This window comes from Carettochelys insculpta, chromosome 6, assembly GCF_033958435.1.
Source record: "Carettochelys insculpta isolate YL-2023 chromosome 6, ASM3395843v1, whole genome shotgun sequence".
NCBI lineage: Eukaryota > Metazoa > Chordata > Testudines > Carettochelyidae > Carettochelys > Carettochelys insculpta.
Genome location: NC_134142.1, coordinates 38191091 through 38218388, shown reverse-complemented (window position 1 = coordinate 38218388; position 27298 = coordinate 38191091). Strand labels below are relative to the sequence as shown.

General features: G+C 47.2%; 1 protein-coding gene across 5 annotated transcripts; it reads left to right on the top strand.

Moving 5' to 3' along the window:
- LOC142014301 (cyclic GMP-AMP synthase-like) lies at positions 1–27025 on the top strand. Of its 5 annotated transcripts, XR_012645913.1 has the most exons (10): positions 1–116; positions 372–729; positions 2795–3055; positions 8866–9126; positions 12071–12351; positions 13769–14000; positions 15879–16133; positions 17462–17561; positions 18475–20381; positions 21249–23918. XR_012645913.1 is itself a non-coding variant. In XM_074996663.1 (9 exons), the coding sequence occupies exons 2-9, from the start codon at positions 438–440 to the stop codon at positions 26603–26605; spliced, it is 1869 nt and encodes a 622-aa protein (XP_074852764.1). In that variant the 5' UTR covers positions 1–116; positions 372–437; the 3' UTR covers positions 26606–27025. The 5 variants fall into 5 exon arrangements, 4 of the variants coding, with proteins under 4 accessions (XP_074852764.1, XP_074852761.1, XP_074852763.1 ...); XM_074996663.1 differs by lacking the exons at positions 18475–20381; positions 21249–23918 and adding an exon at positions 26257–27025 and having other exon boundaries at positions 12071–12189; XM_074996660.1 differs by lacking the exons at positions 18475–20381; positions 21249–23918 and adding an exon at positions 26257–27025.
- Positions 27026–27298: the final 273 nt, after the last annotated feature.

Below are 27298 nucleotides of genomic sequence, written 5' to 3'. Positions count from 1 at the left end.
CTGTACACTGGAAACAGTATATATAATATTGCTGCAGAGAAGAAGAAAAGCAGATACCTGAAACTGTAATTGTTCAGCTACAGACACAGCTATTCTCCAGAAGCACTGACCAGAAGGTAAGGATGAGACGTGCAAGGTGAATAGGATGAATGGTTATAAATGGTTTGCCACAAAAATTGTATTCATTGACGCCCCAGAGACCAGGGAAGGGATAGGGAGAGAAGGAGAAGATGTGTGTTTGTGTGTGTGTGTGCGCATGTGTGCGCAGAGTTGGAGGCTGTGGAGAAAGCCAGAGACCTAAGGTATGTCTGGAATGAGTTGAGATTTGCTTTTTAAAAGGAGAAATAATCATGGAATGTATTTTTTTCAAGGAAAAACCTGCAATCAGAATTAAGATTGGAGAAGTTCTTTGAAAACCTTTAGGGACCACAGTTAATATGTCTAAGCCACCTCCTGGTGCAAGAACCAAGAAGGGAAGAGCACCTCATGGAAGGGCTGGGGACAGTAAAGTCCGAAATTCAAAGGCCAATGAGGAGAGGGAAAAAGCAGGTGTTATGGTTCCTTGTTCTCTGTCACAAGCAGAAGAATTTGCAGTCACTGTATGTGGAAGACAGTTGAGGGCCCCAGAGGCTCCAAATATTCAAGACTCAGAGTGCTCACAGCAGCCCTCAAAGATATGCCTAAATCTGGTAAAGGTGGATTCTGCAAAACGAAGAGATGAATCTGCAGGTTAGTACATTTCATTTAAGCTGAGTATTTGTTGTCAAAGTTCATTGAGACACTTTCCAGGCCATATTGCTTCCTTTCTTGAAGGCAGAAAACAAAGTCTATTTATGTTGTGATGATCTTATCCTCACCTGTAGTTCTAGGTAATAGTTCCCCCAGTAGTTCCATTTTTGTGTCCTCTAACCTCTCAGACTATCCTCAGTATAGGATATTGAGGGAGAGTGCAGAGCATGGGTGGGGCAGCCCAATTAATTGAGACAGGTACAGGTATAGTGGACTGGGGATCAGTGATGTGGCATTATCTTTTCTTCCCTCTGTAATGTGCAGAGACAATAAATTAAGGAAATATTGGACATTCTAGCGGTTGTTATTATGGGTTTCTACAAACCCTTATTGTTCCAAGTACAGTTGACCCTTGCTGTAATGCCCCTCACAAGAGTGAACGTAGTAAATGTCCCTGGATTCCACCTCCAGCCCATCTATATTGGTGAGGGGGTGGAGAGCTCCTTTGGCTCCAGGGCTGCAATGGAAAGTGTGAGGAAAAACAATACCTCCATCCTGCAATTTTGGTGGAGAGCTGATAAGTATTTTTGCTTTGGAGCTGCAGCCAGGGCAGAGCGCTCTGCTGGCTCCAGGGCCATGGCAGGAAGAGCTCTGTTTTCCTTACGCATCCTCAGGCCAAGAGAAATACATCACCCCACCTGCAGCTCCCAGGCCAGAGGAACTTTTCCTCTCTGCTGTAGCATGGGAGGCCCAGAGGAGCAGTTCCCCTGCTCCTTGCTGTTAGTAACAGTTGGGTATAATGAACAAATGTCTTGGATTGCCAAAGATTTGTTATGGAGTGTGTACCATAGTCCCATTGAAATTAGGAGGTCTAGTCGTATGAGTAATGTATTGTGGGGTGTGTATGGGCCTTGCTTTTCTGGGTTATGAACATGGCTGCTTGAACATTTTCCATTGAAACAGTTATTCAGTGGAAAATTATGTGTGTGGACTAAATTAAATTTTTAACAGAAATTTCAACTTTCTGATGAAAAACTCAAATTGGAAATGCTGTTGCTGTTGCTTTGTTGTTTGGTTTGTGGCAAAAAGTTCCAGAGGAAATTCAAATTTTCATTTTTGTCAAAATTTTCCATGAGAAAAACAAAAAAAAAATATTTTCTGATGTCCTCTAGTTAAAAATGCAGTGCCAAATATGAAAACAAAGAAGCAGTAAAGTAGCACTTTAAAGACTTTACTGCTTTTTTGTTTTGATAGTACATAGACTAGCAGGGCTTTCTCTCTGTTACTAATCAGTGCCGAGTATGGTTTAAGTGCAACACTCCTCAGCCTCTGGGTATTTGAGCTCAGATACTGTGGGTCATTTAACAGCAACATCATTGCTGTTCTGGGCCCGTGAAATACACCTTATTCTCATCCTACTTTAAATAAACCTAACAAATTTAAATCTTTTTATCCACAGTTTTTTTTTGGACTGTCACTTTGCCCTTTCCATGTGCTTCATTGTCTGCCAATCTTTTTCATTAACATCTAAAAAGCAATGGTGGAGAAAGTTACATGTTATGTGTTCACACAGACCAAACATGATATTCCCCTATCTTAGCTCGTTATACGGCTCGCCATTAGTATAGAATTGGCACGTCTGACAGTGCAGGATTTATCTTCACAGTACATTAGAACCCTGAGATAAATGCACTCAAAATGCGAGAATCTCGTGTTAACATGACTGAGTGAGGAGGAGCTGGTGCCTGGCTCAGGGCTGCCTACCACTCGGGGGAGCTGGGACACTGACCAGTGCAGCCAGGCTCCAGCTCAATGCCTCTCACAGGAGAGGGGAAACTGACCAGCATGGATTTCATTCATTAGTCCATAGAAAAGCCGAGATTATTAATTATTACTGTTATTATATTGATGTAATATTTCTTCTTTTAGCTACATACTGTATAGGATCACAGGAAATTCTGGGCTGTGTCTGCTATGTCTTGTAATTTTCTCTGTGTAGAGGCAAAAGAATTGATAAATGTCTTTGGTCACTAGCAACTAATCTAAGACCTTGGAAATTCTTTAGGAGTCACATCTGAGCTGCCTGAAACAATGCCAGTCAAAAGCCGAAAGAAGCCAAGTAACCAGACCCCTGAATATGAGGGGGAAGGAAAGGTTTCTCAGAAAACAGCAAGAGGACGGAGAGGCAAAGAAGCACAGGATGAGAAGAGGACAGAAGGCTCAGAAACTGAAGTTAGTCTATCTTCTTTAGCCCCGAAAGAGCTCTCTCCACACTGCCCATACCCCAAGGAGGCTGAAGCTGTACAAAGGAGGAGAGGGCCTGCAGGTTGGTGCAAGCAATTGCTGATTAATGAGCAAACCAGGAAAGTCTCCCAGTCACACTTCACGTTTTTTTCATCTAAGGAGTACGTGCTGTTCTTGTATAATTCCTTCAGGTTCTTACTGCTGTTACTGGGCATGGCCCCAACAAAAGTCATGATTCTGTTGAGTTAGATGCCAAGTCTATAGTTTGTGTCCCACAGAGCTCACTGCCTAGGTCTATGACAAGACACAGACAAGTCAAACAAAGAGCAGGAGTACAATGAGCCCCTTATGTTCTATCCGCAGTGGTGAGCTAAGACTAATTATGACTCCAGGCTACGTCTATACCACAGCTATCTTTTACAGCTATCTGTAAAAAGAGATCTTGCAGCAAAACTTCTGTTGACAGATCACATCTACACACAAAAGCGCATTGAAAGGGCAATCCGCTCTGCTGATATAGAGCAGCCAGATTCCCCAGCAGCACTCTCGACAGAACAGACAACCACAAGCTCAGCAAACAGGGCTCCTTGGAGAACTGGAAGCTTCCCCCCTCCCCACCCTTCGAGCATCTATATGGCTTTTTTAACGACAGAAACTGTCAACAAATGAGTTATTCCTCATGGTGTAGAGGCAGAACACTGTCAGCAGATTCGTTGACAGAAACCATTTTGTGTGTGGATGTGCAATGAGTTTTGTCGACAAAACTCTCCAGTGTACATATAGTGTACAAAGTCTCTTGTCAGCCTCTGTGGGTCCCTGTGCTTCCTGGTGGACCTGTGCTGCCTCAGATACTCACGGAGGCCCCCCTTTTGCCCAGGCCCTTCCAAAGGCAGGGGTCTCCGCTTAGCGAGCCATCCTCATCATAGGCAGGACCAGTACAGGGAGAATGATACCAGTTCCCTTGCAGGCCTGCGCCTGCTCCAGTAACGTGATCCCTTGGGGGAAGGGTGGGGCGAGTCCAGACCCACCCTCTACCCTGGACTCCGGCCCAGGGTCCCTATGTGAACAAGAGGCAACCGGCAGGACCTTTACCCCTGCCCCAAAGTAGTAGCCTCACCCTGGGCCACTTCACCCACCACTTCCCCATGGTACCTTTTCGCTGTGCTCGTGCTCGTGCTCGTGCTCATGCTCGTGCTCATGCTCGTGCTCCTCCCGAAACTTTCACCCCTGCTACCAGATGGGGAGCCTTTTACAGGGAGCACAGGGCCTATCTGACCAATGAAGGTCTGGGCCTAGACAGGGAACAGAAACGCTCTGTCCTCCAGGCTGCGGGGATCCCACCTGGGGAGCCCCGCAGTTGAGAGGTGAGTATTAGGGGACAGGCAGCCTTTGGCTGCTTCAACCCCCTCTGGGACTGTCTTTTGGCCCCTTTCTTGGGCCAGCTTCCCTTTCCCTGCCTTGGGCAGGTTGCTTCTTTCCTCCCCCTACTCCACCCTTCCTGGACTAATTTCCCTCTGGAGCTGCTGGGTGGGTGGTGTGTTGGGGGACTCTTGCTGCCCTGCCTCTTGGCAGGGAAGGGGGTACCCTTCCCCCCTTTTTTTCCATCTTCTGGGGGGGAATTTTCTGGCCCTCCATTTGGGCCCACTCTTTCCATCTACTGGCTGCTGCGTCCTCGCTGCTTCGGAGGAGGTAAGGGGCTTTCTTGGGCGGTGGCTGGGCTTTCCCTCCACAGCTTGCTGTGGAGTGGCTGGGAGAGGGTGAGTTTAGGTGGGATCCTTCTCCACCGGGGCTCCACAGGGGTGGCTGCGTAGCTGGGGGTGGGGTGTTAGGGTGTGGTCCCTGCCCCACCCCTGCAGCCACTGCCTCCTTCACCGCCCCGCCCCCACACCCAGCTGCCGCTGGGGCCCTCTCCATCTGGGCCCCACCCTCACCATCTACCCCTTCCTCCTTCCTCTGTTTCTGTGAGGCTCTGCAGCAGCTGCTGAGGGCCCACCCCTCAGGCACCCATGGGCACATCCCTCCCTTTATACCCCTGCCCCCACTTTTTTGGTTGTCTCTGCCACCCCCTTTCTTCCCCCTTTTCTCCCTCCCCTTTGTGCCCGTGAATCCCCCCCTTCCCCTTCCTTGCAATCACCTCCCCACACACACACATCTTGAATTCCCCCCACATCCCAGTGCAGAAACAGGAGCCATCTTATCATCTTGTGTTGGGAGTTGTGGCCTTTTTGTGTTCCCTTTCCTTTGTTTTTTTTATTTTTCCCTCCTGCCCCACCCCTGCCTGTCCAGGTCCTCAGCCTGGCTGGTGGGGGAGGGGCAGCCATTTTCATTTTCTCTTTCTTTTTCCCCTCTCCCCTCCCCCGCTAGTTAAAGGACTCACTCCCATTTTTTCACGAATCCTCACACCTTATAAAATGGCCTCCCCACCCACTGGAGGGTTGTCCGTAGATGCCCCCCTCCCACCCTTCGCCTCCACTGTCACTCCTTCCACCTCTGCAGCAGCGGCCAACTCATCCAGGGCTGCTGGGAACTCTGTGATGGATGAGGGCGCGGGCATGAGCTCCGGGGCTCTTGCTGCCCCCGCCGCGGCATCCTCCTCCGGTGACCCCGCCCCTAATCCACCCCCCGCAAGAGGGCAGGAAGGGCCAGGGGACCAAAAAGGGCAAGAGCCCTGCCCGGTAGACCAAACCTCCCGTAGCTGGGCCCTCCACCCCAACTGCCGATGCACCTGCTGCAGCCCCTCTTTCCCTCCCCCCTGCTCCCACCACTGATCCTGAGGGTTCGGATCCCCCGGCCCCCAGGTCGTATGCCCAGGTGGCGGTGGCTGCCTTGCACTCTGCTCCTTCTGCCTCCGCTCGGAATACCATCCCCGATGGTCGTGGCCCCTTCCCCGCCCTCACCAGGAGGCATGGAGTCCGCTGCCTCATGGTGTCGGCCTCGCCCCACGTGGAGACCTATGTGCGGGTGTTGGCGTGGGTGGTGGGGCCCGTGGCCATGGTGGCGGCCTCTCGAATGTTCGGGAAGATCATCTTCTTCCTGGCATTGGAGGCCGCCGCGCAGGAGGCGGTAGAGAGGGGCTTGGTGGTTGGGGGCATCTATGTGCCCCTGGAGCCACTTGAGGACCTGGGCGTGCGGGTGGTTTTCTCCTCTGTCCCTCCCTTCCTTCCCAATTCCACCCTTCTGCCTTTCCTCACCTCCCTGGGCTGACCCTTGTCGGTCCTGAGTCCCCTCCCTCTTGGCTGCAAAGACCCCACCCTACGGCACATGCTCTCCTTCCGCCGGCAGGCGCGAATCCAACTGCCGCCGGCAGCAGCACAGGGCAGGGTGGCCCAGGTGGGGACTATACTGGTGCCTCATCAAGGGGCCCAGTACCGGGTCTTTTACACCTTGGGGGAGGCCCGGTGCTTCATGTGTTGGGTGGCGGGGCATGTCCGGAGGGATTGCCCACTGGCCCGGCACGAAAGAGAAGAGCCCAGGACCTCCTCCGACCCGGGGGCTGCCAGCCACATGACCGGCAACACCCCGACCGCGACAGGCCCTGGGACTGCCCCTCCTCTTCCCGCCCCGGATGGAACCATTGCAGTTCGGGTGTCGGAGGATGCCCAGGCACATGGTGAAGGGCAGGAAGAAGCAGGCGCTGGCGCCTGAGCGGGCATTCAAGCCAGGTCTGTGGAGGAGAGGGAGGCAGGGCCGGTGACAGGACCCGGACAGGGCCTACCCCAGGGTGGGCCGTCCCTCTCCCTCACTGTCCCATCCTCCTTCTCCTTCCCTCCCTCCTCGTTGCCTCCGTCCCCTGGTCCTTCCTCCTCTACCACTGAGCCCATCTCTCTGGAGGACTGGGTATTGGTAAGGGGGAAGTGCAAGAAAAGAAGTGCACGTGCCCAGTACTCCACCCTGTCGGAGGACGGGGTGGATGTGCCACACAAACCATTAAAAACAGCTGCCAGCCATGATCCATCTGCTAAACCCCTGGCTACTGACCATCTGCTGGGGGTGACTGAGGCCGCCGCGGCGGCAATGGAGAATATCGCCCCTCCTGTCCCAGAGCCCAAGCCCAAAGGGGCAGAGGGGGCTTGTCCTGAGCCCGTGCACTCCTCCGACACCCCTCCGGCCGCTGCCCAGACCACTGTCGTGGGGTGCCCAGAGGAGATGAGCCTCGGCCTCGGCCTCCTCTCGCAGGAGGTTGAGGCCCTAGGCCTTACACCGGCTGCTCTGGACATAGGGGGTCTGCTGCTAGAGGCCTATGGGCCAGCCACCCACACCCAGCTGCCCCTCTCACCTTCTCTCTCCCCACCTGCCAGCGATCCCCCCACCATTATCCTCCCTTGTTCTGGGACGTCACAGGGTGCGACCACCCCCACAGCTGAGGATCACCTCCCAGCTGTAGCTGTCCTGCCCCCGGATATCCCAGAGGGATTTGTGTTCCCCTCGTACCCTGCCCCCCCCGGTATCAAAAACCCCAACACCAACCCCTCCACCTCACTGATGCCTGCTGTTAGACACAATGGCACCTCGCCCTTATCCCCCGCTCCCCTCTTGCCGCCTGGAAAATCCCCCCCTCCCCACACCCCTCTTACTCATACCCCCACTTCCACCCCCTCTTCCAGTCAAAGTCCCGTCCCAGAAACTGCGCCCCAACCCCCTCCAGACTCTCCTCCTCCTCCTGCTCTCTCTCTACTGGAAACTACTATGAAAATTTCCAGTTTTGATAAAAGTCTGTTTTTCTGCAACCATCAACACAAACTTCAACTAACCAACCTCAGCAAACAGCCTCCATCAACTCACATTTAACAGTTGCAACCCATAACTGCAACAGTTTTTCTCCTTAAACTATTTTAACCCGACCTATTTCCTCCTTCACAAGATATGTTTCTTTTCATTGTCATTTTGCCTTTTCTATTCCCTTGATCGCCTGCCAAGCGTTTTCATTAACCTCTGAATAGCAATGGTGTGGCAGGCTACATGTTGGCTATGTCCACACTAGCCCCCCGCCTTTCAAAAGGGGGATGATAATGAGACACTTCAGGATATGCTAATGAGGTGCTTCCATGAATATGCACCACCTCATTAGCACAATGTCAGCCACAGCGATTCGAAAGTGCTGCTTTCTAATAGCATGCCGCCTGTGTAGATGGGGGCTCCCAATCTTCAAAAGCCCCTTATTCCTTTTTGGTTTTGGTAATAAGGGGCTTTCGAAGACTGGGGGGGGTCCTTTCAAAAGGCCCCCATCTACATGGGCAGCATGCTATTTGAAAGCAGCACTTTCAAATTGCTGCAGCTGCCATTATGCTAATGAGGTGCCACATATTCATCGTAGCACTTCGTTAGTATATCCCAAAGTGTCTCATTAGCATGCCTCTTTTGAAAAGTGGGGGCTAATGTAGACATAGCCAATATGTGTTCATACAGACCAAACCTGATATTTCCCTATCTTGGCTGGTTATATGGCTCCCCAGTAGTGTAGAATCTGCACATCTAAGAGTCTAGCATTTATTTTCACAATACAGTAGACCCCTGAGATAATTGCACTCAAACTGTGTGAATTTTGGATTAACACAACTCTGAGTGGCGCGGAGCTGGTGCCTGACTCAGGGCTGCCTGCCACTCAGGGGAGCTGGGAAACTGACCAGTGCAGCCAGGTGCCAGCTCCTTGCCTCTCACAGGAGAGGGGAAACTGACCAGCACAGATTTCATTCATTAGTCCATAGAAAAATCAAGATTATTAATTATTACTGTTATTATACTGATGTAATATTTCTTCTTTTAGCTACATACTGGGTAGGAAATTCTGGGATGTGTCTGGTATGACTTGTAATTTTCTCTGTATAGAGGCAAAAGAATTGATAAATGTCTTTGGTCATTAGCAATTAATCTAAGACCTTGGAAATTCTTTAGGAGCCACATCTGAGCTGCCTGAAACAATGCCAGTTAAAAGCCGAAAGAAACCAAGTAACCAGACTCCTGAATATGAGGAGGAAGGAAAGGTTCCTCAGAAAACAGCAAGAGGAGGGAGAGGCAAAGGAGCACAGGATGAGAAGAGGACAGAAGGCTCAGAAACTGAAGCTAGTCTGTCTTCTTTAGCCCTGAAAGAGCTCTCTCCACACTGCCCATACCCCAAGGAGGCTGAAGCTGTACAAAGAAGGAGAGGACCTGCAGGTTGGTGCAAGCAATTGCTTGTTAATGAGCAATTCAGGAAAGCGTCACAATCATACTTCACATTTTTTCACCTAAAAAGTATGTGGTGTGATTATATAATTCTTTCAGTTTCTTACTGCTACTATTGGGAGTGGCCTCATCAAAGGCCAAGATTCTGTTGAGTTAGATGCCAAGTCTACAGCTTGTGTCCCACAGAGCTCACTGTCTAGGTCTGTGACAAGACATAGACAAGTAAAAGAAAGAGCAAGAGTACAATAAGCCCCCTTTGTACTGTGTGGAGTGGTGAGCTAAGATTACCCATGACTCAAGGACTAAGTTTATACTACACCTATATGTGAACAGAAGATACTGTTGGAAGAGATCTTGGAGAAGAACTTCTGTTGGCAGATTACGTCTACACACAAAAGTGCATCGGAAGAGCAATCCGCTCTGTCAACGTAGAGCCGCCAGACTCCCCGGCATCACTCTTGACAGACCGGCCAACTGGAATTTCAGCAAACAGGGCTGCCCCATGAACCAGAAGCCTTGTCTGTTGACAGAGGTGCCCCAGAGCCTGTATACAGCTTTTCATCAACAGAAACTATCTACAAATATGTTATTCCTCTTGGCAGAGAGGCAGAAAGCTGTTGGTGGAAGTGCTGAGTTTTGCTGACAGAACACATTTTATGTGTGGATGTGCAGCAAGTTTTGTCGCAGCGAGATGGTCAGAAACTGGAAAGAAAATGTTACTGAAAAATTCCAAGAATTTTTTCATTCCTTGGGTTTCAAAAAGAATTAATTTGTTTGTTTATTCCATTTTTTCTTGTTGATGAGAGTTTGTACTTGACATTCTCATTTACAAATTTACATTAACTCCACATTCACATTTACAAAGCCCACACTTTCCCTCCCTTAGTTTTCCTCTTCCACCACCCTTCAAAAGGGGATCATACTTGGAGTTTCAACTTAGCAGATTGCCAACTGATGGTGCAAGTTACTCTCCTGTTCCCCTCACTGAGGCTTCCTTCTGGTGTTTAGAATCATAGAATCAAAGGGCTGGAAGGGACCTCAGGAGGTCATCTAGTCCAACTCCCTGCTTCCAGCAGGATCAACCCCCGCTAAGTTAACCCTGGCAGGACCTTGTCAAGCTGTGACTTAAAAACCTCACAGGATGGAGAATCCACCACCTCTCTAGGCAATGCATTCCAATGCTTCACCACTCTCTTGGTGAAGTAGTTTTTTCCTAATATCCAACCTACACCACTCCCTCTGTAATTTCAGACCATTACTCCTTGTTTTGCCATCTGACACCATTGAGAACAGTTTCTCACCCTCCTCTTAAAAGCTCCCCTTCAGGAAGTTGAAGGCTGCTATTAAATCATCTCTGAGTCTTCTCTTCTATAAACTAAACAAGTCCAAATCCCTCAGCCTATCCTCATAGGTCTTGTGCTCCAGCCCCTTAATCATTTTTGTTGCCCTCCACTGAACTTGCTGCAGCACATCCACATCCTTTTTATACTGGGGGACCCAAAACTGAACACAATATTCCAGAGGTGACCTCACCAGTGCTGAATAGAGGAGAACAACTACTTCTCTAGATGTTCTCGAAGTGCTCCTCCTAATGCACCCTAGTACGCCATCAGCCTTGTTGGCTACAAGGGCACACTGTTTACTCATATCCAGCCTTTCATCCACCATAACCCCTACGTCCCTTTCTGTCATACTGCTGCTGAGCCAGTCAGTCCACAGCCTATGAAAATGCTTGGGATTCTTCTGCCCCAGGTGCAGGACTCTACACTTCTCCTTGTTGAACTGCGTCAGATTTCTTTTTTCTTTTGACCCAGTCCTCCTATTTATCCAGGTCACTCTGGATTCTCTCTCTACCCTCCAATGTCCTACCTCTCCCCCTAGTTTTTGTCATCTGCAAACTTGCTGAGGGTGCAATCCAGTCCCTCATCCAGGTCATTAATAAAGACGTTGAACAGCACCAGTCCCAGAACCGAGCTTTGTGGCACTCCACTTGAAACCAATCAGCATCCAGATATTGAGCCACTGACCACTACCCGTTGGACCTGACCATCAAGCTAGCTTTCTATCCATTTTATAGTCCAAGGATCCAATCCATATTCCCTTAACTTAAGGGCAACTTATTCAAGTAGATTTAGCTCTGATGGGTGAGATTCATGTGACAGTAACCCTTGCCATCCTAAATGATCACTATGTTTTCTTCTCACTTGTGGATTTTGTGTAATGGAAAAATTGTAAAGAATATTCTGTTGGCTCAGCCATCTGGCTATTTTTATTATTGCTGCCAGTGTCCAGGGAAGATCCAGAAATAACACTGGAGATGCAAATGGATGTGGGATTCTGAGATTTTTTTTTTAATGATCATTTATCTGGAATAAGTAAGTGGGGGTGCAGTACCTCCTGATGGAGAATGCTACTCAGACCAACCTTGTTTCAGGCCAAGGTAGAGGCATCTATCATGCACATTAATTCTTTTTCAGCAGGGTGCATACACTGAAGGGATGATATGTGGATGATATATTTCATTATCCTAGTTCTTATTTATCTATTTCAACAATAAAAAAAAAAATTCAAGGAGCTCTAGAAGTAATTGCTAAATGCCTGTACAATAGAAGAACATGACAAATCATGGAGCTCATGAGACTCCTAAATCTACTGGATAATCAGGAGCCACTGGGTTAGCTAGGGGACAGAGGGCAGCACTACAAATTTGCTTGGAACTCTGATTTCTTTCCTGGTGTAGTGAAGGCAACACTAAAGCTCGGAGATCTGGGACTCAGTTCTGCAGGTTGTCGGGACTTCTCCAAGGTGCTGAGTCCTCTCTACCCGTATTAAAGGCTGTGTGTGCAAAAGATTCCCAGCATCTCAGAGAGGATACATTTTGGAAAAGCCAGACATATATTGTCTCTTGAACTTTGATTTCTGTTGTCTCTTACAGGACACCTTGGACAACCCTATTCCAGGTCGACCTCTGCTGACCTCTGTGAAAGCTCAGAGATGGCAGCAGCTGGTCTCTCCATGCTAAACCAAGATGTTGCTGCCCGCATTAAAGAAAAGGTAAAAGCTCTTCCTCTTAAGCATAAGGAGAGGACCAAGGCTGCTGGAATAATTAATGGGTTCATTGACCCATTCATTACTTATCTGAAGGAGTTTCCAGAGAGGCCCTACTTTAAGGAGGTGACCAAGTTGACCACGGGCAGCTACTATGAGCTTGTGAAAGTAAGTAACTCTGTTAACTGTGCTAATAGCATCAGGAATTAGGATCACAATGCTGTCATTTTATCCAGAAGGACTAACACAAAGCAGAGGCGGCCCTAGCATTTGCTCTCCAAAGGAGATCCCTGGAGTCACTGCCTTTTAGCTGGTATGGCCAGATCCTGTCCTTAACGCCGCCCATCTCTGAGTGCTTTTTTTTTCCCCTGAAGTGCCTTAAGAAGTGGTATCTTTTGTATAGCAACTTTTATCGTAGAAGCATTTCTTTATTGTCTGTCACTGTGGTGACTTTAAGGGATTGCAAAGATTGCCGATAGCTATATCTTTCTGTCCAAATGCCTATGAGCCAGAATCTGATACTCTTACTCATTTGAGCAACACACTTGACTCTTCAAATTATCTCTTTGATCAGTCAATGGGACCACTGCTGCAGTAATTAAAGATATTTATCATGGTGAGTTAGAGTATTAGAATCTGGTCCTAAGTAGAGGATCCAGTTCACTGTCCAGATGCTTTATAGGACTTGTGCCATACTGGGATCAGTTCATATTCATTTTTCATAATCTATATTCAGAGTTATACACACAGGCAAAAAAGGATCACTTTAGTTACTGCTAAAGAGCAGTCTATAAGGCATAGGTGGCAGCTGTTTAACTGCCCCCAAATGGATTACACCGAAGTAGCGTAGAAGTGAAGGAGAGCTATATCCATCAGTACAGGGAGAATTTAGAGCCACGGGTATAATTAACAAGACTGGCATTAGGTTAGGAGATTATGTCTAATATCCTAAGTCTTGCACAAAATGACATGGGGCCATTAATGACCACCTTTGTTCAGGGCTGAAACGGCAGGTCTAGCAGTGTGGTGACACACATGCCACATCAAAGCAACAGCTTAGTTCTGACTTGGAGGAGAATCACTGAATCGCCAGTACCAGCCCCTTCATTCTGGTGACCAAGAGGGGATGAAAAACTGCCATGGCTGTGCAGCTAAAGATTCACCCAGCCTGAGGGGCTCTTTGGCTGGTATATGTAGCTAGCATAGCCAGCTCTATGCCACCCACCCTGCCCTATAAAGGGGCATCTCTGAAATGTGCTAGGGTACATGGAATGGGGGAGTGGCCGGAGTTCATGGTACTTTGTCAATCTCCATTGGCATAACAGTTTCTACCTGAGCTGTTAAATCTTATTTGGGGACCTTAACTGGATAAGTAGATCAGCACTATCCACACACATACAAATCTTTCCCTGGTATGTTCTCTGGAAAAATTCAAGAAGCTAATGTAAAATCGCGGGGACAGCCCATTCTGCTATAACAGTAAATGAGAACTCAGGATTCTGTCTTCCCCATACTGCTGCTGCTTATGCTTATTACTGCTGCTTATTCAGTTGCACCACCTTTAATGATGAAATATTTACTATAGATTGATCACCCAGATGAATTTGATCTAATGTTGGCTCTGCCAGTTCCGAGATATGTGGAATGCGTGGAGGTGGATGGCTGCAATGGGCTCTACTACAAAGTTACTCTACCAAGGAAGCCTCGGAGCTTCCCCACTCCTTTCCTGCTGGAGGATGAGAGCACGGTGTCACCTGTGAGAGTCCTGGAGGAATTCCGGAAACATGTCAGTCAGTTCATCACATCATCCTACAAAGGTAAGCAAGTGCATTTGACTGCCAGTTTCCAGATATTCCTGATCAGCCTTTTCATCACATGCACTATGAACAACTTCGCCTTCTCACTAAAACTTAATAGATATGGTGAATGAATGTAGCTGGCATGAAAGTATGGGATGGAAAAGCACTGCACTGAGCAATGCATTGGGCAATCTTCACATGCAAAGACTCCTGTTCCACGAAATGAAACAATAAGTCCAGTCAAGAAAGCGTGATATTGTTTTTGATGAGATTACCATGTTGGTTGATAAGGATTAATGAATTGAGATAATATGCACAGACTTTTTCAAGAATCGTATCTTTTTAAAGAATTAGTACCTCCTGACATTCTGATTAAAATTCAGCACTGTACAACATTAATGTAGTATGTAACAAATCAATTAAAAACTGGCTAACTGTTGGATTTTAAAAAACAATTGTAAATGGAGAATCAACATCCAAAAAGTCATTTCTAGTGGGATTCCACGGGGACCAGTCCTTGAGCCAATATTATTTATGACGTGGAAGAATATATAAAATCATTACTTGTAAAATTTCCAGATGACAGAAAAATTGGTGGAGTGGTAAACCATGTCAAGGGCAGATCAATCATACAGAGCAATCTCAATCACTTTCTAAGGTGAGATTGCTTTACCAAAATGCATTTTAATACAGCCACTTGCAAGGTAACATACATCTTGGAACAAAGAATGTAGGTCACATGTCTAGGATGGGATACTCTGTCCTGGCAAGCCATGAGCCTGAAAAACATTCAACAGAGTTGTCAGGTATGTACAATTTTTCATGGTGCCCAGAGCAGGTTCAAGTCTCACCCCTTGCACCTGCCTTGTCAGGGTGTGTGAGCAGGGTGAGGACTTTGGTTCTGGGGTGGGGCTGAGGGAGGGGATCAGAGCTGGGGCAGATGGTTGGGGTGCAAGGTCTAGGGTGTGGATGAGGAATTTGGGTTATGGGAGAGGCTTGGGGTTAGGGGCCCCATCTTCCTGCTCTCCCCTCCTTCACCCATCCTCTCTTCCCTCATTCCCAGCACCACACACGCTCACCCAAGCACCTGTTAGAAGGACTCCACTTGGAGGTGCAGGGATGGGGAAGGGGAAATGCCATCTTCCCTCCTTCTTCAGCAGACACATCAGTCAGCCTGCTACTGGGTCTGCTCCCTAAAGACAGGCTGAGGCAGTAGCAGCAGCCAGTAAGGGAGAGGACTTGGAGCAATGGTGTTTGGTGCAGAAAGGGCAGGGCACAGGTCAGGTCTCTGAGGACAGGCGGTCATAAGGGAGGTGTGTGGGGAGATGGCAGGCATGGACAGGGGAGAGACTCATTCTGACATTGGTGGAGCTGGGATCTGAGGGCTCTGAGATTGGTGGAGCTCCAGCATCACAGGTCCATACAAGACGTTGCTTATATTTAAGAATCTTGGTAGATAATCAATTAAACAGGAACTCCCACTGTGATACTATGGCTAAAAGGACTAATGTGATTCTTGAATGTATAAGCAGGTGAATATTGCATAGAACTAGGGAAGTGAATTCTATCGTTTTATATAGTGATGTGCTCAAATGGAAACTTGGATGGGAGCCTTATGTATATTAATGAGCTGAAAATTGAAAGTAGATCTCTGGAGGCGGTTAGAGAACTAAAGCAGTGCACTGTATGGGCCTATTCAGGTGACACTGAATATTACAGATCTCCATCACCCTAAGAAAATTTGTGGCTTTCACAGTCTGGAAATTCTTGGTGGGTTTGTGTAGCTGTGGTTGCTGGATGTTGAACTGGAGATGCTAAAATCAGTCAATTCTGCTTGATGGCCTCTTCTTTTTGAGCTCTGCAGTTAATTCTGTTTCCCTTATATTGGCTCCATAGTGCCTTCTCCGGGGTGGAGTATGAAACTGAGCAGGAAGAAACAGAACAGCCCAGCAGTGACTGTCGTGCTGCTGGATGACAAAGGTGGCAAGTTCATGTCTGTTGATCTTGTTCCTGCTTTGGAAATCTCAAAGCCCTGGCCTGATTCCTGTGGGTTAGGAAAAGATGTTGAAAAATGGCTGGGAAAGAAAGCCAAGCCAAGGAATAAATCATTTTATCTTGTTGCCAAGCAGCCACATGGGCAAGATGACAAAGGTAATTTAAGTCCTTTATTAACAAAAAGTCTATTCACCTCAGCAGCGCTGATACTGACATAGGCTGTGACCACACAGCCAAAACTTTGAAAGGGACACGTTAATGGCCAAATCAGAGAATACTAATGAGGTGTTGAAATGAATATTCAGCACCTCATTAGCATACTGCCTGCCACAGCACTTTGAAAGTGCCACGTTTTTATCGCATGCCGCTCATCTACATGGGTGTCTTTTCAAAAGGACCCCACAAATGTCGAAATCCCCTGATTCCTTTCAGCTGAAAGGAATCAGGGGATTTTGACATTTGCGGGGTCCTTTCGAAAAGAGCCCCATGTAGACAAGACATGCATGATCAAAACGCGGCACTTTTGAAGTGCCGCAGCTGGCAGCATGCTAATGAGGTATTATTCACTTCAGCACCTCATTAGTATTCTCTGATTTGGCCATTAGCATGGCCCTTCCAAAATTTTGGTCAAGTATGGCCACAGCCATAGAATTTAAAACTTTTCTACTTATGGGAGGGATACAATAAACTACAGAACCAAAATCTTCCCTGGAGACCTGCTCAATGCGTCTGTCCATCACGAGTTCTAGAGCCTTTCAGTTTATGGTATTTCCAGTACGTTTTTGCAAATGTAAGAAAAATACCATCTCTGAGTTAAATCCATTTTGAGAAATTAGAGAGGTTTAGAGAAGAGCTAGGAGAATTACTAAAGAATTAGCAAACCCGCCTTATAGCAACAGACTCAAAGAGCTCAATCTCTTCAATTTAACACAGAGAAGGCAACATGGGGAATAAATACTTAATAAAGGGCTCATTTCAGTCTAGCAGAGAAGGGTGTAGTGTGATCCAGAGCCTGAAAGGCGAAGACAGATAAATTCAGACTGGAAATAAACAATAATTTTTAGCAGCGAGCCTAATTAATCATTGGAACAACCTACCAAGAGCTATAGGGGATTATCCATTATTGATCATTTTTAAAGCAAAATTGGATATTCTCTTTCCTAAAAGATCTGCTTTGGGAATTGGTTTGATGACGTTCTATGGCCTATGTAATGTAGAAGATTAGATTTTATGATCCCTTCAGGCCTTGAAATCTGAATTTGTAAGAGGACAGACAACCAGACCGTCAGTGCCTTTCTTCCTTTCTTTACCCTGTATTTGATATGCTAATTTCCATATTTGTTTTCAAGAAAATAGCAACTGTAACTTTAAGTTATTCTTTAATATTTTTTCAGTATTTAATTAGCTTTAGGACAGTGCTACTGATGTCTCTTCAACACCTGGGGAGCCTGGCAGAGTTATGTCTAAGTTGTTCTATATTGCAGAGGTCTGGAGAATTTCTTTCTCTCATATTGAAAAGGAGATTTTGATTAACCATGGCAACACTAAAACCTGCTGCGAATCTTCCAGTACCAAGTGCTGCAGGTATGTAAGCCTGGGGGTCAAGGGTTAGTCCAGAGGCATGTAGATTGCCTGCTCCCTTGCATTAGTACTGGTGGACTTAAAATCCACATTAGAACAGGGCAAAGAATTTGTAACAAACTCATTATTCTACAAATTTCCCATCTTTTTTTGTTCATGAGGTGTTTGTGGATAAGGCAGTATTTTCTTTGATTTACTTGTTATTTAAAATTATTTCTTGAAAAACAGTGTTTTGTAGCTGTTTAATGAATTGTTTGCTTTGAATATTCAGTATTCAGAATGACTTGGTTTTTTGTTGCACGTAGAGGAGGCATGGTGTGATTTACATTCCCAAACTGGGTAAATATAACACTTTGACTTAAAGTTCTACCACAGACTCTCCCAAATACAAGCTAGATCTCACAAGACCTTAATGTACTCCGTTTAAAATTAATGAGAAGATTCTCATGGACTTTAATGGATGTTGGACTGGGCAATCAGAAAAGCACTTACACATCGTTTTCCATCTTCTCTCCCCTGCAAACATATTTCAGTCACACCTTCTAGAACAAATCTGGAGTAATGTGCCTACTGCAAATTCAGCCTTCACTTAAGCTGCTGTGAATCTGAGTAGCATTCAGGGTAGCATCACTGAGATCAGAATCAAAACAAAAAGCAGCCAAGTAGCACTTTAAAGACTAGCAAAATAGTTTATTAGGTGAGCTTTCGTGGGACAGACCCACTTCTTCAGACCATATATGGGCCTGTCTGTTGCATTGTAGCACAATCAAAACAGCACTTAGAAACTTTTAAAATGTCTAATACTAGTTTCCGCACAGTATTAGGGCTCCTGCAAGGGATGTGTGTGGATAAACAGGAATAATGATAAATAGTCATGACTGTGAATACATTTTACTTCTTCCCCTGCTATACACAGGAAGACATGTATTCGCTTGCTGAAGAGTCTTATTCAGGACTTGAAGAAAGACTATCCCAGGCAACTGAGTCACTTGTGCTCCTACTATGCCAAGACATCTTTCCTCCACACTCTGACGCAGTGGAAAGAGGACTCCAACTGGAAATTTTCTGACGTTGCCTGCTGTTTTCTCAGAGTGATGCATGACTTCATTCAGCATGTGGAAGAGGCTAGCCTGGCCCATTTTTTTATTCCAAACTGCAATCTGTTCTCTAGTGTTCCTCGCAGGGAATTGAAATTCCTGCTAGAGTGCTTGCGAGAGCAGAAAGAAAATGGGCTGCCAGCATTTGCGGCTCACAAGAAGTAGTTTCTTCGCACCCATGACTTGAAATGAACATGTCCTATTGCTATGACTACTATGAAACCAGCCAAAATTTCTTTGTGTGCATTTTGATGATTCAGAGGCCAGATTCTGGAGCTCTTTGGCAACAATTTCCAGAAGAAGCCACTGATTCTGAGTGCTTCATTTTTTGAATGTCCAGTTTATAATCATTCAGGGGCTTAATTTTCAGAGATGCTCAACTGTGGGAGCTTCCTGTTGACCTCTGTTGTTCTTGTGGGTGTGCAGCACCTCTGAAAGTGACACTCAGAGAATTCCAACTTGGCTACTCAAATATTAAACACCCAGTGGGGCCAATAACCACCATGGGTCTGGGGGTAGGGTGGGAGTGGGCCCCAGTTCTGTGCCCCCAGAAGGGCTGGATCCAAGGGCATCCAGCTCTGAGCACTGCTCAGACCACAGGGCTGCCCCACCGCAGCCGTGTGGAGTGGTAGAGCAGTGCTACTTCAGTTCTTCAAAGAACCTTCAAATGGGGGCAAGAGGTCCCCCCCGACTTTGCTCTCCAGGAGGCCTGAACACACTGAAATCTAATAGCCACCTTTGAAAATTGTTCCTTAAGTCTTCTGTTCCACGTTTGCCCATTTGAGACATACAGGTAGCAATATCTACCTATTGCACAGGACGTTGAGTGGGCTGGGTTAGATAATATGTGTACAGCAATTTGAAAGTGTAAAATGCTTATAGATAAGTGCTAAGTCTAAATTCATCCATCTGGACTTGCAAGGATGGGAGACTATTTCAGGCAATTAATCATGAGGCAGAGAATTGTCACAGCTCTCCCACCCCTGAGGAACCTGGTGTCTGATAAGCCCATACATGACTTTTAAACTGTTCTGCAGTAAGAGGCTGATGTTTTGAGTGTTTTACTGTCCTGGGTTGATTTGGGTTGCTGTTAGCATGCACAGGATTACTGGCAGGGTTGGTGTCAGAGGAGTCATGCCAGATTTCTTGTGTTTTCTCTCTGTCTCACAGTGGGAGGTTTATACCTGAGCATGTCAGGGCAGGATTCCTGTTGCTGCTTATGCTGTCCCAGGCTCTCATATGCCCAAGTTGTTTGGTCACTGTGGCTTTGAGGTTGGAATACCAATCTGAAATCTTGGTGGTTTGTGGGTAATCTTTTTTGAGTTGTCATCTCTGACCTGGCTTCTTTCCAGCCAGCTCTCTAAATACCCTCCATAATTAGAATGGAATAGGCTGGTTGACCCTGTAATCCCTTCTTGGGCTTATTCTTGAGGTAGCTCCTGAGAGCTGGTTTCAAGCCACCCTGACACGGTTGGGATCTGCTTTTCTGGGGTCTGTTTCAGCCCCTGAGGTAAACTATAGTGGTACTGGGGGGATGTTTTAACTTAGCTCAGCCTCCCTACGCTGACCTGAAAGCTACTTTCTCTCTCCCTTTCACTGCTAGCCACCAGGTTATGAAATACATTGCAAGAAGGGGATAATATGTGGCCATGCATTCTGGCTCAAATCAGCTAGGAGAACATTAACTTATTCTGGGGTCTATGCCAGCATCTGGAGTAGCACTTAGGTAAGAGCTCTCTAGACGTATTTGCTGAAATCTTACTGCATCTTTGCGCTAACTTTATAAACATGGTCCTTTCAGATCCAGCCTTTGCTGCTTTTCGGTTCTGAATGTACACATTGTTTAGTTTCTCATTGATCCTTGTTAGCTCTGAGCTTTGGCTTTACTGTGCTTTAAAGCAGTCGCATCCCGCAAAGGGCGTGAATGGGTTTGAGGAACGGAGGTCTCTTCTGACTCAGCCCTCAAGTAAACAAAACAAACAATGCACTATTCTTGGAAATGTACTTACTGGAACTGAAAACAACCAAACTAGGGAGAGACTGGGTGGGTCAGCTTTGATTTTGCAGGTAGAAGGAAGGATCTGCTGATATCCAAGCCTGTCAGCTGTTGAAAACCTTCTGTGAGATGTTGTGAGTGCTAGCACCAGATAGGAATGAGTTCTTAAAAGGCATAGTTTCATGGCTGACTAGAGGCTAAGCAGATGTTCCTCTGGCTTTGAAGGATCAGGTCATCTAGTCCCTCCTAATAAAGGGCGGCCTTTTCTCTTAGTCATTTCAGGATTTTGGGTGTTAGATTTGCTCTGTCTGATAAGTTGAACATGCTCACAAGCAGGAACACAGCCAAAAAAATCATCAACAACCATTGTGACATAGCTGGGGCTTAACATGAGGAGGATGAAGAACAACCCCCTCTTCCTTTGCTAAAAGTGAAAGGAAAGCTCCTCTCTCTTCTCCTTACCTGCCGTGCCTCCCTGCAGCTGATGTGGTTTGAGCTCTTCCTCCCACTTCAGTCTGCATTGACCTAACTAAAAGATATATGCTACAACTTTCTGAATCCTCCAACTTTACCTCACATACTCTTCTCTCTTAACAGTCTCCTGCTCCGTGGTCTGAATGCAACAGCTGCTCCTCCTTCAAAGCACCAGGGCAGCCACTGCAAAGGGTACTGAGCTGTGTATGGGAACTAGAGGCACCTCCTTCAGACACCTGTTTTGGAGGCTGAAATAGCACAGACAGAAGGCTGAGTGGGTTGCTGAGCTAAGAAGGTTAATGAGATGCAGGCAAGTAGGAGAGCTCCAGAGAAACCAGTACTGACTCATGGATTTGGGATATGTGTCTAATTTAAGAGAACAAATTGACAAGTCCTTGATGTCCCCTTGCTGGTGGAGTGTTGTGTGAAATACTCTTGAGTTGCTGTCAAATGTTCAGCACTTTCAGCTAGCAAGTGCACAGCACTGTGATGATTCTCTTTTGCTTCCATGTTTCCAGTGTGGTCTAACCCATGAAAAATAGTACCCAGAAACCAAGACCTCTGGAATCTAGTCCCCCTTTTGTCTTCTAATTGCTCTGTGACTTTGGGCAAGGTTTTTAACCTCTCTGTGCCTCAATCTACCCATAACATGGGGCTCATACAACCTACCTAACAGGAGTGTAGTGACCCTTTATGTGTTAATCAATGCAGAGAGCTTTAAGAATCCCCAAAATGAGGAACTACAAGAATGCTGTATATTATCACATTTCAGAAGCTTTTCTTGCTGGTAAAATTGGGATTTGGGCAATTGCTTCAGAGGGGAAAGGGATTTTTGCAGATAGAAACCTCCCACCCCAAAATTTCGGTCTGTTGGACAAGGCAGAAAAAATGTGTTGCTTTTGATAAATCCTTGGGATTTGTGTTTTTTTTTTTTCTGGCAATGAGAGTGTTTTGAATACCTAGATAGGCTTCTGTGCATTTCAAGGTATGTGTGAATCCTTTTACTCCTATACCTCACTGGCTGTTAGTACTTGTACAAGTCTATAAAGCTTTGGAAAGACAGGAGCCTGGCAAACTTCACTTGCTTTTTGCATAATTCCTGCACCAGGTACAACTCAGCTGAGGATTTTACTTGCCACCAGAGAGTGCTGTAACTATGTACTCTAGTCATTCACTCACCCATGACAGGGTGAGTGATACAGCTTGGTTCTTTTATCAGGATTACTTACTTCACTGCTGGCAGCAGCAGGGTGGTTTTTAAAGTAAACCCTGTGCGGGGTGGTGCAGTGCCTTTTAACACTGTGGGGGTTTTGCTTTGGCTTTGTTAATTTGCATTGGCAGGGACTGAATCACCACCCTCCCAGGCGCCAGGCAAAGAGGAACTCTGCTTGTCAAACTGTAACAGGCCATTTATCCAGCACTCTTTGTGTAGCTTAAAGCCCTTTGTGTTAGCCACAGAGCAGAGACGTAAAAGGCTGGACTGCAAGCAGGGAAAATATCACTATTAGCATTCTGTCTACTCTTTCCATGGCCATTCTGCTCTCAGTCAAGTGCTGGGTGAGGAGAGGGATATGTACCAGACAGGGCAGCTGTCTACAACTAGATAAGAGAGGTTAAGACATTCCCATCTCTCGCTCTCTATTCCCACAAGGCACTTATTGTCTGATTAATCTAATAAACTATCTGCATTTCTGGTTAGCACATCACCATGGGGTCTAGGTTTCCTGCTATTCATAGGACCAGGAGGTACTTTGTTTGTGTCATGGTATATCAATCTTAAATACAGCACATGTAGACAGAGATATAAGACTTTATCTTGAAGCTATAAAACCTCTTTCTTTCCAAGGATCCCAAAGAACCTTATAGAATGGACATAAGAACCAGCAAACTTGTTGCTGAAATGCAACCACCTCTGACTGCAAGAGAGTAGCTATTTAAGTCTTTGTCAGAAGGGCAAGTCAGGAGGGAGAACTGAATTACCCAGAGTGGAATTTGGCTAGACTAATAATTCTATTTGTATGCAAACTGCCACAGGAACTTCAAGGCCATATGAAGGTACTCTGAGACCATGGCATGGCACCCTGGTGTTTCTGTGTGCTGTGCTCTCCACCCACAGCATGGGCCCATCTTCTACTGGAAGTAGTACTGATAGAGGGCAATACCATGAGGCTTCCTTCGTCCCTCATCTGTTGGAGCAGAGGACTAAGGTGCTAGCTCACTGTTTTTATCTCAGGAGCTGAGGTGTTTCTGGATGAGTGTGGGTGTAAACTGGTCCTCCTTCATTCTTCTGCAACAAAGAGAGTCTTATGTTGGGGTGGCATTGGGAGGGCCTCCTAAAGCAGTGGATCTAGGCCAGCAGTTCTCAAACAATGGATCTAGGCCAGTAATTCTCAAACAATGGGTCATGACCTATGTTCCCTCTAAGCTTTTATATGTAGAATAGTAACAGAGTTACTTTGTTACTCTGTGTTACTGAAGAAGAATTATCGCACCGTTCTGGAAAGGGAAACAGCCAAGCTGGCTTTTATATTCAAATTCGGCACATTAACACATGGTTTAAATTGTGATGGGAACTTTCTGAGTCACTATAGGGACTTGTCTGCATACTTGGCTCAATCTAATTCTTGACCTTCCCCCCTACCCCTCCACTCTCTGATTTGCTCACCTTGATTATCTTTTTCTGATTTGTCCTCCTTGCTTACTGTTTTTGGTTCTCTGTGCCTTAAATATTGAGTCTGTTCTGGTCTGGCTGTGGTCTGAAGAAGTGGGTCTGTCCCACGAAAGCTCACCTAATAAACTATTTTGCTAGTCTTTAAAGTGCTACTTAACTGCTTTTTGCTTTTATATGTAGAGTGTGTGTGTGTGTGTGTGTGTGTAATCAGTAGAAACAAAAACTAGCTGTGGGCACTCTGTTTATCAGCTGGACACACTTCAGCCTCTCCTGAGAGGCTGAACAAGCACACAGCCACTGGGGTCACCAGGGCTGGGATTATACTTGCTGGGGGCTAAAGCCAAAGCCTAAACCCCACCACCAGGGGCTGAAGGCCAAACTTAAGGGCTTCAGCCTTCACGCCTAGATGTTAGTGCTGAACTTACAGGCCCCTTGGCTGGGGCTGAAGCTCTTGGTCTTCGGCTTTGACTCGCTGCCCCCCACTCCAGCCCAGGGCAGTGGGGAATGGGCTTGGACATTGTCCCCCTGGCCCAGGGTAGTAGGGCTCAGAAGTTTCAAATTTCGATACCCTCTGCTCTGGGCATAGGTTAGTAATGTTTGTTGTCAGGAGCTGCAGTACAAGGAAGTCTGAAAGCCCTTAATTTAGGCATTAATATCCCTTTCAAAGCTATTGTTTCAGGCTGTGTGCATACTCAGGCAGAGACCACTTTGTCAGTTTCATATGAGCTGTAGTCCCTAAGCACAGCCATAAGGTGACTATTTCTTGATCACTCCAGATCTGAAATAAGTACAGGTGACTCTTTAAACAGCCTCCTTTTGCTCTCACATCTAACGGACAGTACCTGAGGCCTTTCTCCCTAGCGTACCCAAATGATGGGCATTTTACTAAAGCATAGATTAAAACATCAGCACTGGGCTCAGGCAGTCCTTCAGTATTGGCTTGTATGAAAGAGCATTTTTTCCAAACGCATCATCCCCAGGCCCTTGAGCTCCCCAGTTTTTCCTTGGAGCACTCCCATTCAAGTACTATCCAGGCCCATCACTGCTTATAAGATCTGAACAGGTCTCTGGCCAAAAATTATAGCATGACTACAGACTACAGGTGTCCTATTAGTATCTAAAGTGCATAACATAGTGTTGCCTTGTATCTTTGTTTGATAAGGAAATGGTTGAAGTCACCTCAGATTAAGAAGGATAAAATTTTGGCTGTTATATAGATAAAGACAAGGAGAAAAGCAAACAGTTCAAGCATGGATCTCAAATCTCACTCAAAAGTAGATGAAACAAGCGCTTCACTGGAACCCTTCACATTTTTTTCTCAGTCTAGCAGCAATGCACTGTTTGTCTGTGTTTCTGCACAGTAGATATGTTCCGGGCCTGCAAGCAGAAATTCTTCTTGGTCTGTAGTGCCCCCTGTGGATGATTTAGGAATGGCACTGTCGAATTTAGGGAGGGAGCTCAAGAGACAGTGGCTGTGTCTACACTACAAAGAAACTTCCAAAGGGGGAACATCGAAAATCAAAATCAAAATAAGGGATTTCAAAATAGTGCAGCTACACACACAAAGCAGATCGCTGTATTGGTCTGCTATTTCAAAAGAACCCACTGTGCTTCAAAATGGAGCATCCACACAGGAAAGCGAGCTCTTTTGAAATAATCAGCCAAGAAACATCACTCATGGGGTCACATGACCAACAAGCCCTTCCAGGTCCCACAGTCAGCAGCTCCCTTAAAGGTCCCCTCCCAAACACACTCACTCTGCACACACAGAGCACTGCAGAGCAGCACACAGGACTGTGTGGACCATTGTCTGAGAACAAGAGGAGAGAATGGAGCAACAGCAGCTGCCCGAGGCTGATGCCTCCACCCACACCGGGACACAGGTGGTGATTGCCATCCTGGGCGTGGTGGATGCCCTGGGGCCCACCTATCCCCGCGCTGGCGTCCTTCAGGCCCCGACAGCAGGGCAACTGCTGATCCCCATTCTCTGTCCCCCATGGTGCCTCTGGAGCCACCCCAGCAGTGGGGACATGTGGGAGAGGCTGGTACTGGGCCAGTGGGACGATGACAGGTGGCTCCAGAACTTTAGAATGACAAAGCAGACATTCATGGAGCTGTGTCAGTGGCTCACACCTGTTCTGCAGCATGTAGACACCTGCATGTGGCCCACGCTCCCAGTTGAGAAGCGTGTGGGGATCACCCTTTGGAACCTGGCCACGCTGAACAGCCACCATTCAGTTGGGCATCAATTTGGGGTGGGCAAGGCCACCGTTGGAGCCGTCCACCTGGAGATAAGTCAGACCAGGACCCCACACCCTCTCCGGGAAGGGGGGAGGCAGCCCCTGGGTGGGGGGCCTACAAGGGAAGGAGAAGGGGGCGGGGGGGCCCCGGGTGGGGGTCCTGCAGGGGAAGGGGGCTCCTTGATGTGCAGGCACACATGTCTGTGTCCCCCTTCCACAGGTGGTCCAGGGCCATCAATCGCACCATCCTGTGGAGGTCTGTCCACCTCGGTGACTTGGACGACGCCATTGAGGGATTTGCAGCCATTGGTTTCCCAAACTGCTTTGGCACACTCGATGGCACTCATATAGCTATCCATGCCCTGGACCACACTGTGGGACACTATATAAACCACAAGGGGTACCACTCAGTGGCGCTCCAAGCGCTCGTTGATGCCCAGGGCTGGTTCTGTGACGTTTGTGTGCACACTGGTCCGTGTGAGCACATGACGCCTGGGTACTACGCAACTCCTGGCTGGGGCAGCGCACAGAGGAGGGCACCTACGTCCCTGCCCAGGAGCTCCTCCTAGGGGGACACAATGATGCCACCTTGTATTGTGGCCAATGGGGCATACCCTTTGCAGCTGATGCGCCCCTACACAGGGCACACCACCCCCAGCCAGGACACTTTTAACAACCGCCTGAACCATGCCTGCAACATTGTAGAGCAGGCTTTCGGATGCCTCAAAGGGTGTTTCCAATGCCTGAATGCATGGCTGGACATCAGCCTGCCCAACATCCCCGGGATGGTTGCAGCCTGTTGTGCTCTGCACAATATAGTGAAAAGCAAGCTTGAGCACTACATGCCGAGGTAGGCTGCGGACTACAGCCCCGGCTATGAGAAGCCGCCCATGGCCCTGTGCTGCCAAGTACATTGTGACGGGGTTAGGGTCCAGAAGGCCCTCTGGGAGGCCTTTGAGCACAAGCCACACTGCCCTCCCCCTGGCACCCTCCAGCCCACACCCACCCAGCATCATGCCCCCCCGCCACAGGGGACACTGGGGTACACAACAAAGGGTTTAATAACTGGGAACCAAGGATACATGTGTAAATAAGCAGCACTGGAAAACAAAATGGTGTGGGGTCTTCTTAACTGGGAGCTAAATATGAGGGAGAATGGGTGAGAACTATATACAAAGTGGAGGGGGCATGCCTCTGTAGCTGGGGCCACAGGTATGGGCGGGCCTAGTCCCCCACGGGGGTGGAGGGGTGAGACCCTTCGT

Excerpts from the sequence above, each read along its gene's own strand:
- LOC142014301 (XM_074996660.1), top strand. The coding sequence starts at position 438 with ATGTCTAAGCCACCTCCTGGTGCAAGAACCAAGAAGGGAAGAGCACCT. Across the intron at positions 3,056-8,865 it reads AAGGAGGAGAGGGCCTGCAG|GAGCCACATCTGAGCTGCCT; the intron begins GTTGGTGCAAGC and ends GAAATTCTTTAG. Across the intron at positions 14,001-15,878 it reads CATCACATCATCCTACAAAG|TGCCTTCTCCGGGGTGGAGT; the intron begins GTAAGCAAGTGC and ends TTGGCTCCATAG.